The sequence below is a fragment of the Balaenoptera borealis genome, assembly GCF_965194805.1.
Source record: "Balaenoptera borealis genome assembly, chromosome: 14".
In the NCBI taxonomy this organism is placed as follows: Eukaryota; Metazoa; Chordata; class Mammalia; order Artiodactyla; family Balaenopteridae; genus Balaenoptera; species Balaenoptera borealis.
Genome location: NC_138875.1, coordinates 55,548,188 through 55,564,648, shown reverse-complemented (window position 1 = coordinate 55,564,648; position 16,461 = coordinate 55,548,188). Strand labels below are relative to the sequence as shown.

At 36.1% G+C, this 16,461-nt stretch overlaps 1 protein-coding gene and 1 long non-coding RNA gene across 2 annotated transcripts in view; one reads left to right on the top strand and one right to left on the bottom strand.

Annotated features, from left to right (window-relative positions):
- Positions 1–16,461, bottom strand: part of LOC309610604 — a 225,805-nt gene that overhangs the window by 16,482 nt on the left and 192,862 nt on the right. The gene's annotated exons all lie outside the window — the stretch shown is intronic.
- LOC309610552 (uncharacterized protein) overlaps positions 1,443–16,461 on the top strand; it is a 386,618-nt gene continuing 371,599 nt past the window's right edge. Inside the window, exon 1 of the mRNA XM_082353612.1 lies at positions 1,443–15,671. Coding sequence (XP_082209738.1) covers positions 15,587–15,671 — 85 coding nt within the window. The 5' untranslated portion in view covers positions 1,443–15,586. The remainder of the gene's footprint in view (positions 15,672–16,461) is intronic.

The window sequence follows — 16,461 nt, the reverse complement described above, 5'->3', positions numbered from 1 at the left end:
AACAAAAGAAACCCCAAAGTTAGCAGAAGGAAAGAAATCATGATGATCAGATCAGAAATAAATGAAAAAGAAATGAAAGAAACAATAGGAAAGATCAATAAAACTAAAAGCTGTTTTTTTGAGAAGATAAACAAAATTGATAAACCATTAGCCAGACTCATCAAGAAAAAAGGGAGAAGACTCAAATCAATAGAATTAGAAATGAAAAAGGAGAAGTAACAACTGACACTGCAGAGATACAAAGGATCATGAGAGATTACTACAAGCAACTCTATGCCAATAAAATGGACAACCTGGAAGAAATGGACAAATTCTTAGAAGCACAACCTTCCGAGACTGAACCAGGATGAAATAGAAAATATAAACAGACCAATCACAAGCACTGAAATTGAAACTGTGATTAAAAATATTCCAACAAACAAAGGCCCAGGACCAGATGGATTCACAGGAGAATTCTATCAAACATTTAGAGAAGAGCTAACACCTATCCTTCTCAAACTCTTCCAAAATATAGCAGAGGGAGGAACACTCCCCAACTCCTTGTATGAGGTCACCATCAGTCTGATACCAAAACCAGACAAAGATGTTGCAAAAAAAGAAAACTACAGGCCAATATCACTGATGAACAAAGATGCAAAAATCCTCAACAAAACACTAGCAAACAGAATCCAACAGCACATTAAAAGGCTCATACACCATGATCAAGTGGGGTTTATCCCAGGAATGCAAGGATTCTTCAATATATGCAAATCAATCAGTGTGATACACCATATTAATAAATTGAAGGAGAAAAACCATATGAACATCAATAGATGCAGAAAAAGCTTTCAACAAAGTTCAACACCCATTTATGATAAAAACCCTCCAGAAAGTAGGCATAGAGGGTACTTACCTCAACATAATAAAGGCCATACATGACAAACCCACAGCCAACATCGTCCTCAGGGATGAAAAAACTGAAACCATTTCCACTAAGAACAGGAACAAGACATGGTTGCCCACTCTCACCGCTGTTATTCAACAGAGTTTTGGAAGTTTTAGCCACAGCAATCAGAGATGAAAAAGAAATAAAAGGAATCCAAATTGGAAAGAAGAAGTAAAACTGTTACTGTTTGCAGATGACATGATACTATACATAGAGAATCCTGAAGACGCTACCAGAAAACTACTAGAGCTAATCAATGAACTTGGTAAAGCAGCAGGATACAAAATTAATGCCCAGAAATCTCTTGCATTTCTATACAGTGATGATGAAAAATCTTAAATAGAAATCAAGGAAACACTCCTATTTACCACTGCAACAAAAAGAATAAAATACCTAGGAATAAACCTACCTAAGGAGACAAAAGACACTTATGCAGAAAACTATACGACACTGATGAAAGAAATTAAAGATGATAGAAACAGATGGAGAGATATACCATGTTCTTGGATTGGAGAAATCAACATTGTGAAAATGACTATATTATGCAGAGCAATCTACAGATTCAATGCAATCCCTATCAAACTGCCAATGGTATTTTTCACAGAACTAGAACAAAAAATTTCACAATTTGTATGGAAACACAAAAGACCCCGAATAGCCAAAGGAATCTTGAGAAAGAAAAATGGAGCTGGAGGAATCAGGCTCCTGGACTTCTGCCTATACTACAAAGCTACAGTCATCAAGACAGTATGGTACTGGTACAAAAACAGAAATATAGATCCATGGAACACGATAGAAAGCCCAGAGATAAACCCACACACATATGGTCACCTTATCTTTGATAAAGGAGGCAAGGATATATAATTGAGAAAAACAGCCTCTTCAATAAGTGGTGCTGGGAAAACAGGACAGCTACATATAAAAGAATGAAATTAGAACACTCCCTAACACCATACACAAAAATAAACTCAAAATGGATTAAAGACCTAAATGTAAGGCCAGACATGTAAAACTCTTAGAGGAAAACATAGGCAGAACACTCTATGACATAAATCACAGTAAGATCCTTTTTGACCCACCTCCTAGAGAAATAGAAATAAAAACAAAAATGAACAAATGGGACCTAATGAAACTTAAAAGCTTTTGCACAGCAAAGGAAATCATAAACAAGATAAAAAGACAATGCTTAGAATTGGAGAAAATATTTGCAAATGAAGCAGTGGACAAAAAATTAATCTCCAAAATATACAAGCAGCTCAGTATCAACAAAACAAAGAAGTCAATCCAAAAATGGGGAGAAGACCTAAATAGACATTTCTCCAAAGAAGACATACAGATTGCCCACAAACACATGAAAGGACGCTCAACATCATTAATCACTAGAGAAATGCAAAATAAAACTACAATGAGGTATCACCTCACACCAGTCAGAATGGCCATCATCAAAAAATCTACAAACAATAAATGCTGGAGTGGGTGTGGAGAAAAGGGAACCCTCTTGCACTGTTGGTGTGAATGTAAATTAATACAGACACTATGGAGAACAGTATGGAGGTTCCTTAAAAAACGAAAACTAGAACTACCATACGACCCAGCAATCCCACAACTGGGCATATACTCTGAGAAAACCATAATTCAAAAAGAGTCATGTACCACAATGTTCACTGCAGCTCTATTTACAATAGCCAGGACATGGAAGCAACCTAAGTTTCCATCGACAGATGATTGCATAAAGAAGATGTGGCACATATATACAATGGAATATTACTCAGCCATAAAAAAAAGAAATTGAGTTATTTGTAGTGAGGTAGATGGACCTAGAGAGTGTCATACAGAGTGAAGTAAGTCAGAAAGAGAAAAATAAATACTGTATGCTAACACATATATATGGAATCTAAAACAAAAAAAAAATGGTTCTGAAGAACCTAGGGGCAGGACAGGAATAAAGACAGACATAGAGAATGGACTTGAGGACACTGGGAGGGGCAAGGGTATGCTGGGATGAAGTGAGAGAGTGGCATTGACATATATACACTACCAAATGTAAAATAGATGGCTAGTAGGAAGCAGCTGCATAGCACAGGGAGATCAGCTTGTTGCTTTGTGTCCACCTAGAGGGGTGGGATAGGGAGGGTGGGAGGGAGATGCAAGAGGGAGGAGATATGGGGATATTTGTATTTGTATGGCTGATTCACTTTGTTATACAGCAGAAACTAACACACCATTGTAAAGCAATTATACTCCAATAAACATGTTAAAAAAAATGAAGTGTTAATTCCTTCCTGGCTTGCTGATTCCCTGAATTCTCAATCCATTTTGTAGACATTGCCTCTTTGTTGACTGCTAACATCTTCTGACTGTCTCTTGGCACAAATGCTGTACATCTTGGAAACAGGAACTAATGCTGTAAAAACACAGGGTAAATGACCACAGTAATAAATCATCGTATTTGCCTCTAATGCTGTTGTGAAATTAGTACCAAGTGGGGATCTAAAGGGTTGCAAAATGAATCTTAAGCTCATTGAGCAAAAGGTAATATAGTAAAAGTTGTTGTCTTTTATACTTTGACAACAGGAAGTTTCCATTGTCATTTAGGGTTATAGTCATTATAGATATTTCTAATATTCTTTATTATAAATTTTTAATCAAGTAATTTGCACCAATTTGGAGATAAATCTGAATAGGCCCATTAGAGTCTTAGGAGTATCAGTGGGGTTGCAAGAAGTTTATTTCTGAGTTATGACTTTTTTTGTGTGTGTGTGAGGTGAGCAAAATGAAATCTCTATCCATAGTCATCTTTACTAGAGTTGCAGTGAATGGCCTGTAAATTATATATTTATAAAACCTAGTAGAAGAGCCAAGGAAATGAAAAGGGGAGGACAACTGAGGAATTGTAAAGTAAAAATGAAAAATTTTTGTTATACCAAAATCCCCCAATTTGTCAGATAAATGTACCTACTGAATCTTCATGTAAAATAAACAAGAATCATTTTAAATGCATTCCATCTGTTTATGTCAATAATTAACTTATCATTAGAAAAACTGTATGTAGATATCCTTTCCCATTTAAAAATGGAAAACTTACTGATACCAGTTTTAAAATGTCCTCTTGAGAGAAAAAAGAGCAATACTATAACATTTATAATGCTTAGATTTCTGGAAAAATAATGGAATACATTTTTAAAAGAATAAATATGATTTTACTTTAGAAAATGAGAAATTACTAATGTCTTGCTCAACCAGTGGAACCTGAACTCCATTCATATTGCTCTATAAGAGAGCAATGTATTGGAATTCAGGTGGCTTACGATCCAAGGTGGATCACATTTGACCAAGCATTGATAAATGTCTTAAATATTAAAATAGAAACTAAATAATTACTTCTTTAAACTACAAAATTCCACCTATTTTTTTACAGTTTTGCAACTTGATTAACAAAAAATCATTTAGTTAGCATTCAAATCAAAGCTTTTAAATATAAATGTACATATATATTTTGTGGGATATATATATGTATATCACATTTTAAAAAACTAGGCATAAAATATTTGCTGTTGATATTAATAGCAAATTGTGTTCTGTGAAAATGAATCCCAAATAAAAATTTCAGGAAAAAAACAGGGAAATTTAATGTTTTAAGGTAAGACACAAAATCATGTTATGAATTCAGGCCATGAGCATTCATATCCACTAGTATTTTCATTCAACACTTTTTACAACTTTGCCCTAATTTTTCACTCACTTGGATAGTTAAATTCAACTGATCTTTTAAAAATTAAACACTGAATATATTTTTAAAATAATATGCAAGATATTCTTAGTCATTTGCAAAAAATGTTGTACACTATAAAATAAATAATTAATGATGAGCTAAAGTATAGGAAAGTAAATATTATTTTATCATTGAGAATACAGTACTACATTAGAATGTAGAGCATGGTGAATCAGATCATGTTTTATTAAAAATATTGAGGAGTCTTTATATTTAAATCATTTAGAGAGGGCAGACTGCTAATGTCCTCTTTCCAAAACTTCTCTCACTAATGACCTTGACAGACACCATGAACTGATCATAGCACTCTTCACTGGGCCTGTACTGAGCCTCACATTTTTTCTCAGTACTCAAGGCACCATTACCAATCACCTGGATTTGGCACTTGAGATGAAACTTCTTTGCCATCTGAGATAGACAATCCTTTTTTGGAAAAGGGAATTGAAAGGCATAGGGATGATATGACTTGGCCCAAATCACATCATGGCTCTGTGACTACATCCCAGATTGGCTACCTGTTGGTCTACTGGGTCCTGCATTCCCTAGTTTATATTACATTCTTTTACTGTGTTTGCTTCTTAAGTGGATTTAGGATAGAGTTCTACATGTAGCATTAATTCATTAAATATTTTTGAATGGCAGTCTCAATAGTAGGCATAAAGTCATTTTTATTGGAAACTAAATGAAATATAATCACTAATGTAGAAATCATTAGATATTTCCCTTATACACTTCTGGCTGAGTACAGGTTCTGAGATGCTGCTGCTTATGGAAAAAAGGAATGCTTTAGTGATGGAGAGAGTGCTTACCTTTTACTTTTAGAGAAAATGAAGCTGTGTAATTCTAGGAAGGTTTTCTGTGAAGGCAAGAATGTACAAAACGGACAGCCAAGATAATAAAATTTTAATTCGTTTATTCAACAGTGTGCCTATGGGAAAAAGTAGGGAATTGCTTCTCTTGAAAAGAAATATAGTGGAAAGAGGAAAACAGCTTGGGGTCTATCCATGTTGCTGCAAATAGCATTATTTCATTCTTTTTTAATGGCTGAGTAGTATTCCATTGTATATATATACCATGTCTTTATCCCTTCATCTATCAATGGACATTTAGGTTGCTTCCATGTCTTGGCTTTTGTAAATAGTGCTGCTATGAACATTGGGGTGCATGTGTCTTTTTGAAATAGAGTTTTCTCTGGATATATGCATTAGAGTGGGATTGCTGGATCACATGGCAACTCTATTTTTAGTTTTTTAAGGAACCTCCATACTGTTTTCCATAGTGGCTGCACCAATTTACATTCCCACCAACAATGTAGGAGGGTTCTCTTTTCTCTGCACCCTCCCTAGCATTTATTATTTGTAGACTTTTTAATGATGGCCATTTTGACCAGTGTGAGGTGGTACCTCGTTGTAGTTTTGATTTGAATTTCTTTAATAATTAGCAATGTTGAGCATCTTTTCATGTGCCTACTGACCATCTGTTTGTCTTCTTTGGAGAAATGTCTGTTTAGGTCTTCTGCCCATTTTGTGATTGGGTTGTTTGTTTTTTGTTACTGAGTTGTGTGGACTGTTTGTGTATTTTGGAAATTAATCCGTTGTCAGTCACATCATTTGCAAATATTTTCTTCCAGCCTGTAGGTTGGTTTTTGTTTTTTTTTATGGTTTCCTTTGCTATGCAAAAGGTTATAAGTTTGATTAGGTCCCATTTGTTTATTTTTGCTTTTATTTCTATTGCCTTGGGAGACTGGCCTAAGAAAACGTTGCTACGATTTATGTCAGAGAATTTTTTGCTTATGTTCCCTTCTAGGAGTTTTATGGTGTCATGTCTCATATTTAAGTCTTTAAGCCACTTTGAGTTTATTTTGTGTATGGTGTGAGGGAGTGTTCTAGCTTCATTGATTTACATGCAGCTGTCCAGCCTTCCCAACATCAGCTGCTGAAGAGACAGTCTTTTCTCCATTGTATATTCTTACCTTCTTTGTCTAAGATTAATTGACCATAGGTGTGTGGATTTATTTCTGGGCTACCTATTCTGCTCCACTGATCTATATATTTGTTTTTGTGACAATACCATGCTGTTTTGATTACTGTAGCTTTGTATATAGTCTGAAGTCAGGGAGGGTTATGTCTCCAGTTTTGTTCTTTTTCCTCAGGATTGTTTTGACAATTCTGGGTCTTTTGTGGTTCCATATAAATTTTCAAACTATTTGTTCTAGTTCTGTGAAAAATGTCATGGGTAATTTGCCAGGGATCACATTAAATCTGTAGATTGCGTTTGGTAGTATGGCCATTTTAACAATTTTAATACCTCCAATCCAAGAGTGTGGGATATCTTTCCATTTCTTTGAATCATCTTCAATTTCCTTTACCAGTGTTTTATAATTCTCAGCATATAGGTCTTTTACCTCCTTGGTTAGGTTTATTACTAAGTATTTTATTTTTTGTATTCAATTTTAAAAGAATTTTTTTTACTTTCCCTTTTTGATATTTTATTGTTAGTGTAAAGAAATGCAACAGATTTTTGTATGTTAATCTTGTATTCTGTTACCTTGCTGAATTTGTTTATCAGTTCTAGTAGATTTTGTGTGGCGTATCTAGGGTTTTCTATATATAGTATCATGTAATCTGCATATAATGACAGTTTTATCTCTTCCCTTCCAATTTGTATAACTTTTATTTCTTTTTCTTATCTGATTGCTGTGTTTAGGACTTCCAATACAATATTGAATAGAAGTGGTGAGAGTGAGCATCCTTGTCTTGTTCCAGATTTTAGTGGGAAGGCTTTCAGCTTTTCACCATTGAGTATTATGTTGGCTGTGAGTTTGTCATAAATATCTTTTATTATGTTGAGATATGTTCCTTCTATACCCATTTTGGTAAGAGTTTTTATCATAAATGGATGTTGAATTTTATCAAATGCTTTTTCTGCATCTGAGATGATCATGTGGTTTTTGTCTTTTTGTTGTTGTTGTTGTGGTGCATCACATTGGTTGATGAGTCTTGTTTTTTAATCTATCAACAGCAAAACAATTAGAGCCACTCCCAGCTGCTCTAGCTAACATGTTGAATCCAGGCTCTTCTTTATATTCACCTATATCAACAAGTTCAGCCCTATCTAAAATCATGTTCCTCCTCCCTTGATTCATCCTCACCCTAACTCTGTCTGCTGAGAGAAACCAACACACCAATTACTAAGGCTTTGAGTACTACCTTGGTGAGAGGTGCTCCTGCATCCTGACTTTGTCCCCAGGGGGTAGGGTGCAGAGCAGCAGCATCTTGGCCCTAGTTATGCTGGGCCAAATCCCTGACTAAGGGCCCAGGGGGTGGGGCCCAGGGCAATATCAGCACTCCCTGGTGATTATGGAGCAAAGCTGTGACTGAGGACTGGGGGTGGGGGTACTGAACAACAGTAGTGCAGCCCAGCTATAGTGGGTTGAAACCACGACTTGGGACCCAGCTGGTGCAGTGCAGAGCAGTGGCAGCTCAGCACCAGTAATGGCAGGTCAAAGCATGACTTGGGACCCAGGGGTGGGGCACAGTGCAGCAACCTTGACTTAAGACCCTGGCTGGGGAGGGGGGATGCAGAGCAGTGGCAGCTCCAGTGCCCTATATGGCAAGGTGCTGTGGCATCCTGATCTTGTAGAGCTTGGCACAGCAGTAGGGGCAGGTCTCAGTGCAGAGACAGCTCCATCCTTGAGGGGGAGATTCAGCAGTGGGGACTCTGGGCAGCTCTGTCATTCAGATTCAGTGTTGATAAAGACTGTGGGGGTCCTCAGTAGCACAGGCTGCAAACATCCACCGTGGCAAGGCTTGCTGGGGTCCTCCTACTCTCCTTTTTCCTGTGGGGTAAAACCCCTCTGAGGGGATCCTTCTTGTTGCTGAGCTGCCCTGGACTGGGCTATGGGGCAATGCAGGTAAAATGCTCCCTATGCTCTTCTAGATGGCCATCCTTTGTTTTTGAGCTCCACAGGGTTTCTGCTGTTTCTCCATTGTAGTTTAGAGCTCTCCCAGAGCTATTTTCATCAGTTTGTAGTTGTTTATTTATTGTTTTTGTTGTTTTTGTGGGAGTGATGAGTGTTGGGACCTCCTAGTCTACCATCTTTCTAATGTCACCTCCAGCAACCACTAATTTTTTCCTTCATAATTTTGCCTTTTCAAGAATGTCATATAGTTGGAATCATACAGTGTGTAACATTTTAATGTCTTCTTTCACTTAATAATATGCATTTAAGGTTCTTCTGTGTCTTCCCATGTCTTGACATCTCATTTCTTTTTAGTACTTAATAAATTCCAGTGTCTGGGTGTATTAATCCATTCAGTTGATCAATCCATTCATTTACTGAAGAACATCTTGGTTGCTTCCAAGTTTAGGCAATTATGAATAAAGCTGCTATAAGCATCCCTGTTCAGGTCTCTGAGCGGATTTAAGATTTCAGCTTCTATGAGTAAATACCAAGGAGCATATTGCTGGATCATGTGGTAAAAGTATGTTTGGTTTTGTTAAAAAAAATGCTAAAATGTCTTCTAAAATGCCTGTACCATTTTGCATTCCCACCAGCAATAAATGAAAGTTCTTGTCGCTCCACATCCTTACCAGCATTTAGTGTTATCAGTGTTTTGGATTTTGGAAATTCTAATAGGTGTGTAGTGATGTCTTGTTTTAATTTGCAATTCCCTAATGATATATAATGTAGAATATCTTTTAAAATGCTTATTTGACATATATATACATATGTATATATACATATGTATATATATGTATGTGTATATATATATATATATATATATATATACATACTCCCCTTTGGCAAGGTGTCTATTCAGATCTTTTTTGTCCATTTTTAAATTGAGTTTTTAAACATTGTTGAGTTTTAAGAGTTGTTTGTATATTTTGGATCACAGTCCTTTATCAAATACATCTTTTGCAAATATTTTCTCCAAATATGTGTCTTGTTTCCTCATTCCATCGACAGTTTCTTTTACAGTGTGTTTTGGAGCTCTACTTTAAGACAGCCACAAGATAGAGTAAGTTTTCTGCACATTTAGCCTTTCAAAGATTGATATTCTCTGTAAAGGATTAAGAGATGCCTGGTAGGTCTCCTCTGAGGAAGAGCTAAAGGAAGAGAGAATAGTGATGTGGACTTTTACCTTTATGTCATGTAAGTGACATATATCTGGCACATATCTTTTTAGTACTTAGGATTGAGAAAAGAGAAGGAACAGGTCAACAGAACAAGGCATGGGCCACTGGTATAGTTGGTTCAATCCCAGTATTTATTGTGTGACTTTACCGTGTGACCTTACTGTGTAACCTTGAGCAAGTCACTTATCCTTTTTGAGCCAAAACTTCTTTATCTCTAAAATAGGTGGAATATTGCCAACTTGTAGAGTTTCTGTGAGGACTCAGTGACACAGCATAGCACCTAGTACAGTGTCTTGTTTGTGATATGTGCTCCCTACATTAACCACTGCTCACCTTTCCTTCTTTCCTTAGCACTCCTTTTTTGTGGAGGGATTCAAGGCTACAAAATGAATAGCCATAAAAACAATTTATGAGTGATCCAATACCAGTTTTAAGCATATATAGTGACTCTCAGTGACCATATATATTATACATTTGTGTGTCTTTATAAAAGAAAAATTCTGCCATATGTCACTTCTATTAAATAGTGAGTAAGCCAAAAGGCCCATCTGAAAACAACCACTGAGGATGCAGAACCTAGTTTTAATAAAATAAGATTCTGTAAGGTGAAAACCAAACTAATAGTTCCAAAGGTCATGATAAATGAATTAGGAAAGTAATAAAAATGGCTTAGCAAAGCAATGCTGTCATTCTTCATCTTAATGAATCTCTTAAAGAGTAAATAAAAGGAGAAAGATGAAAGTAATTATTGGCTGTGTACCTAGTTATTGGAGCTGCTGCTATCTCCAAGGGATACAGTTCATAAAGCTGAGGCTGTAGGTGAATATACATATATCACGTAGCTGCCTCAGAGCTTGGGAGCTATATATCATGCTTACATAGTGAAAGCACAAATACTTGTCTTAATGAACATGTTATGTTGACCTCTATCCCTCTGTCACACCCTGCTAAATGTATAGGGCCAGTGTCTTGGCAGTTAGAAGGGCTACAGAGAACATGGCCGTAGGAGGCAGAGGCTTGAGGCAGCTCCCATTTCTGCCATTTCTTGCTGAACAGAGAAGACATTAAATTTCCTGGCCTGCCATCGAACAGCAAAAGAGATGGAGGAAACAAATGAGGGGAAAAGGCTTTTAGAGTTTCAAAAAAGGAGGATGAATGATTCACAATGTTATTGCTATGAGAAATGTAATAAACACTCTTTCCATGTATATTGTATTAGAGAACCTTTTACTGATGCACTTTTATTTGCACCACTCAATTGGACAGTATTAAAGCTGGGACATTCCTGTTCATTTGAATGGTTGATGAAGAATATGCAGATTAGTCTTGCCATTTTGTCATTCTGACTGACAGATATTACATCATCTTTTTCAGTAAGTTGTTAATCATTATTTAAAAATTATATTACTTTACACTCTAAATTTAAAGGCACTTATAAATTTTGTCATGAAAATGTTATAAAGCCAGTACAGAAATGTTATTCCATATTTTATACAAGAAGTGATTTATATATTAATATATGTATAAAAAATAGGTTATATAAAATAATTTTATATATATGATTTTTTAAAAACAAAAAGATATTATACATACTGTTTTGTTAATAGATTTATTTTACTTAGCAGTATACTATGAATAATTTCATGTTATTGCATATTCTTTCACAATATTCTTAAAGGTTGTATAGATTCTGGAATGTGGATATACCATAGTTTATTTAACCAAACTCTATAGTTGGCTGTTTAGGTCATTTCCATTCTTCTAATAACCCTGTTGTAAATGTATTTATAGCTGAATTTCTGTGCTCCTCTATGAGTCCTTCCTTAGAATGGAATCCTAGTAGTGAAATTGATGAGTGAAGAGTCACAGCAACTTTAGGGCAGAAAAGTTTTGAATAAACCTGAAACTTTTAAAGAACTTGATTTTAGAAACAACAAAGAATTAAGAAAAACAATGGAAACGCTCTTGAAGCAGGGAGAACTCTAACGATCAGAGCTGGATATCACACCTCAGAGAAGGGCGTTGTTAATACAACCCAGGGAATAACACAATCAGGGTTACGGCTGTAAAGAGAGCTTTTAAAGAAATTCACTTCATATTAGGAGAGTGGATTTAAGACTGAAGAAAGGGTGTGCTTTTCCCGGTGATAAAGCAACTGAATGTAGTGTTCACGATGGACTGGAGGGCTAAAGAGGATGTGGTTTGGAAAGCTTCCTAAAAATCATGGGGCAATATTTTGCAGTTGTGGGTTATATGTTATCATAGTATAATGGTTCTGACTCATGTGGAAGCAACAGGAGGAGGCGGGTTTTCCTAGTAACTATGACTGTAAATTATTCTTTGGAGCAGAGATTTTAAGAGGCAAATATTTCAGACCTTGACCACACAGTGTTATAGAATTGACCTTTTTCAGAATGATTCTTTTTGTTGTTGTTGTTGTAGGGGAGGATCATTTTAGGGTTGGTTTAGACTTAGTGTATCCTTTTGATTGCAGTTGATTCAATTCTGTTTTCAGAATGTTAAGTTTTGGATTGACTGTTTTTCAGGCATATTTTTCTGTGTAGAAATAACCTAAATGGCAGACAGGAAGGGGCGCTGTAAATATCAGCTATATCTGCAAACCAAAAGGCAACCTGGGGCCACATATATGTCATTTTTATCATACTTACACAGAGGGTGTGTCAATCTCAGCTTCCCTAAGCACTGCTCAGCATCAAGCCCTAAAGAATTTCAGCTGGAAAAAGTAGCCACATTCAGTGTTTGTGTCAATACTAACCAAATCTGTAAGGATATTTAGCACCTTACGTTCTCTAGGGGGTGAGGTGAGGAATTAGTCTAATGTCTGCAGTTTGAATTCCTTGAGAAGCTATAGTCTCAGCACTCCCAGTATCCTCAACACCCCCGAGTATATCCACGCTGTATAACTGGGCTGGAACTTGAATTCTGTTTGACTGGGGACCTAGGAACCTCCCCTGACAGACACTTCTCCTTATTCTACATTTTTAGCTGTGGATTGTGTCTTGCATCATCTGGGCACATTACCTTTTATCCAGAACTTACCCCTTACAACCTGCTTCTTAGGTGTTGTATGGTTTCCTGCTGCTCTGATCTTCATTCACCATATTAGTCTTTTTGAATATTGACTTTTGCCTATATTGGACCCAGAGCACCAAGTTGATTTGTATCTGCTGAGAGACCATAAAGATGTTTACAGTTTCCTCCTGGCCTTTGCCCCTCCCCTCCTAATATATTCTCATCTCTCCTGTTTGCTTTTAAGATCTTAACACACGTAATAGATGCAGAAAAAGCTTTTGACAAAGTTCAACACCGATTTATGATAAAAACTCTCCAGAAAGTGGGCATAGAGGGAACCTACCTCAACATAATAAAGGCCATATACGACAAACCCACAGCAAACATCGCTCTCAATAGTGAAAAACTGAAAGCATTTCCTCTAAGGTCAGGAACAAGACAAGGATGTCAACTCTCGCCATTATTATTCAACATAGTTTTCAAAGTCCTAGCCATGGCAATCAGAGAAGAAAAAGAAATAAAAGGATTACAAATTGGAAAAGAAGAAGTAAAACTGTCACTGTTTGCAGATGACATGATACTATACACAGAGAATCCTAAAGATGCTACCAGAAAACTACTAGAGCTAATCAATGAATTTGGGAAAGTTGCAGGATACAAAATTAATGCACAGAAATCGCTTGCATTCCTATACACTAACAACAAAAGATCAGAAAGAGAAATTAAGGAAACAATCCCATTCACCATTGCAACAAAAAGAATAAAATACCTAGGAATAAACCTACATAAGGAGGTAAAAGACCTGTACTCAGAAAACTATAAGACACTGATGAAAGAAATCAAAGATGACACAAACAGATGGAGAGATATACCATGTTCTTGGATTGGAAGAATCAATATTGTGAAAATGAGTATACTACCCAAAGCAGTCTACAGATTCAATGCAATCCCTATCAAATAACCAGTGACATTTTTTACAGAACTAGAACAAAAAAATCTTAAAATTTATATGGAGACACAAAAGACCCCGAATAGCCAAAGCAGTCTTGAGGGAAAAAACCAGAGCTGGAGGAATCAGGGTCCCTGACTTCAGGCTATACTACAAAGCTACAGTAATCAAGATAATATGGTAGTGGTACAAAAACAGAAATATAGATCAATGGAACAGAGTAGAAAGCCCAGAGATAAACCCACCCACCTATGGTCAACTAATCTATGACAAAGGAGGCAAAGATATACAATGGAGAAAAGACAGCCTCTTCAATAAGTGGTGCTGGGAAAACTGGACAGCTACATGTAAAAGAATGAAATTAGAACACTCCCTAACACCATACACAAAAATAAACTCAAAATGGATTAGAGACCTAAATGTAAGACCAGACACTATAAAACTCTTAGAGGAAAACATAGGAAGAACACTCTTTGACATAAATCACAGCAAGATTTTTTTGGATCCATCTCCTAGAGTAATGGAAATAAAAACAAAAATAAACAAATGGGACCTAATGAAACTTAAAAGCTTTTGCAAAGCAGAGGAAACTACAAACAAGACAAGAAGACAACCCTCAGAATGGGAGAAAATATTTGCAAATGAATCAACAGACAAAAGATTAATCTCCAAAATACATAAACAGCTCATGCAGCTCAATATTAAAAAAAAAACAACCCAATCAATAAATGGGCAGAAGACCTAAACAGACATTTCTCCAAAGGAGACATACAGATGGCCAAGCAGCACATGAAAAGATGCTCAATGTCACTAATTATTAGAGAAATGCAAATCAAAACTACAATGAGGCATCCCCTCACACCTGTTAGAATGGGCATCATCAGAAAATCTACAAACGACAAATGTTGGAGAGGGTGTGGAGAAAAGGGAACCCTCTTGCACTGTTGGTGAGAAAGTAAATTGATCCAGCCACTATGGAGAACAGTATGGAGGTTCCTTAAAAAACTAAAAATAGAATTACCATATGACCCAGCAATCCCACTCCTGGGCATATACCCAGAGAAAACCATAATTCAAAAAGACACATGCACTCCAATGTTCACTGCAGCACTATTTACAATAACCAGGTTATGGAAGCAATCTAAATGCCCATCGACAGACGAATGGATAAAGAAGATGTGGTACATATATACAATGGAATATTTCTCAACCATAAAAAGGAAAGAAAGTGGGTCATTTGTAGAGACGTGGATGGATCTAGAGACTGTCGTACAGAGTGAAATAAGTCAGAAAGAGAAAAACAAATATCATATATTAACGCATACATGTGGAACCTAGAAAAATGGTACAGATGAACTGGTTTGCAGGGCAGAAATAGAGACACAGATGTAGAGAACAAACGTATGGACACCAAGGGGGGGAAAGTGGCAAGTGTGGTGGTGGTGGTGAGATGAATTGGGAGATTGGGATTGACAGTATACACTACTATGTATAAAATGGATAACTAATAAGAACCTGCTGTATAAAAAAATAAATAAAATTAAATTAAAAATAAAAGAGAGATCTTAACACACCTAGAGGCTGAGCAAGTTGTACTAATGACGATGAGGGCGTACTGTAGGCAAAGTGCTGTATTTGTTGCCCCATCTTTAAGTATGAAAATGAGCTTATTTATTGCAAATAATGTAATATTCAATTTAAATGACCACTTTTACTGCATTATTTTCTATCAACAGTTTCCCTATTGGTCAATTTTGGAAACACAATGCAAGAAGTTTTTTCCTGGGTTATAGTTCTTTACAACAACATTCTGGAATCGCTAAAGGTATGGCAGTCTGGAAGCGCTAAAGGTATGGCAATGGAAAAAGCATGAACTGTGTTTAATTCTGTTTGCCGATATTTAGTGGAAGTGTTAATCAACATTTGTAATCTTTTAATAGATTTAGTCAGAAGGTCTGAACAGTTACCATTGCCTCACTTGAAGAGGCTTATATGAAAACAATTTATATTTCTTCCCTAAAATGATAGTCGTGAAGATATATTAAAGGGAGGTATGCTATCCACTGGAGGTACCTGAATCTAGGAAGTGCTATTTAGACCAAGTTTGTTGGATTTGTACTTGTACATATTTTGCTATTCTATTCTATTTTAGTGGTAAAGTCTTTAAGATGAGGGGCAGAGGAGGAAAGAGAATATGATTATAGTCTGTAATAATACATTTATTGTTGTTAAGTAAATTAAATGCCGATACTTAATTAGCATTGAATGATGAAAAACATTCAGATATAGAGTTTTACATTGTCAACTCTCAAATCAGTATTGTTAAATTTGTCCAGACATTCATATTTTGCAATTTGCAATTGAAATTGTTAATTTTAAGATAAACATAATGAAATTCCGACCATTTTCAATGAACCCTGTACAAATTTATGTACACTGACACTCTGTATAGTAAGAGCAAGTTTGGTTTAGTGGAAGGGGTCCTGGTATTGAAGTTGGAATATTTGGGTTTGAATCCAGATGGCTCCACCTATTAACTGTGTAAACTTACATGGGGTAGGTTATTTAATTTTTTCAGATCTCAGTATCCTCATCTGTAAAATAAGAACAATAATAGCTACCTCACCAGGTTATTATGGA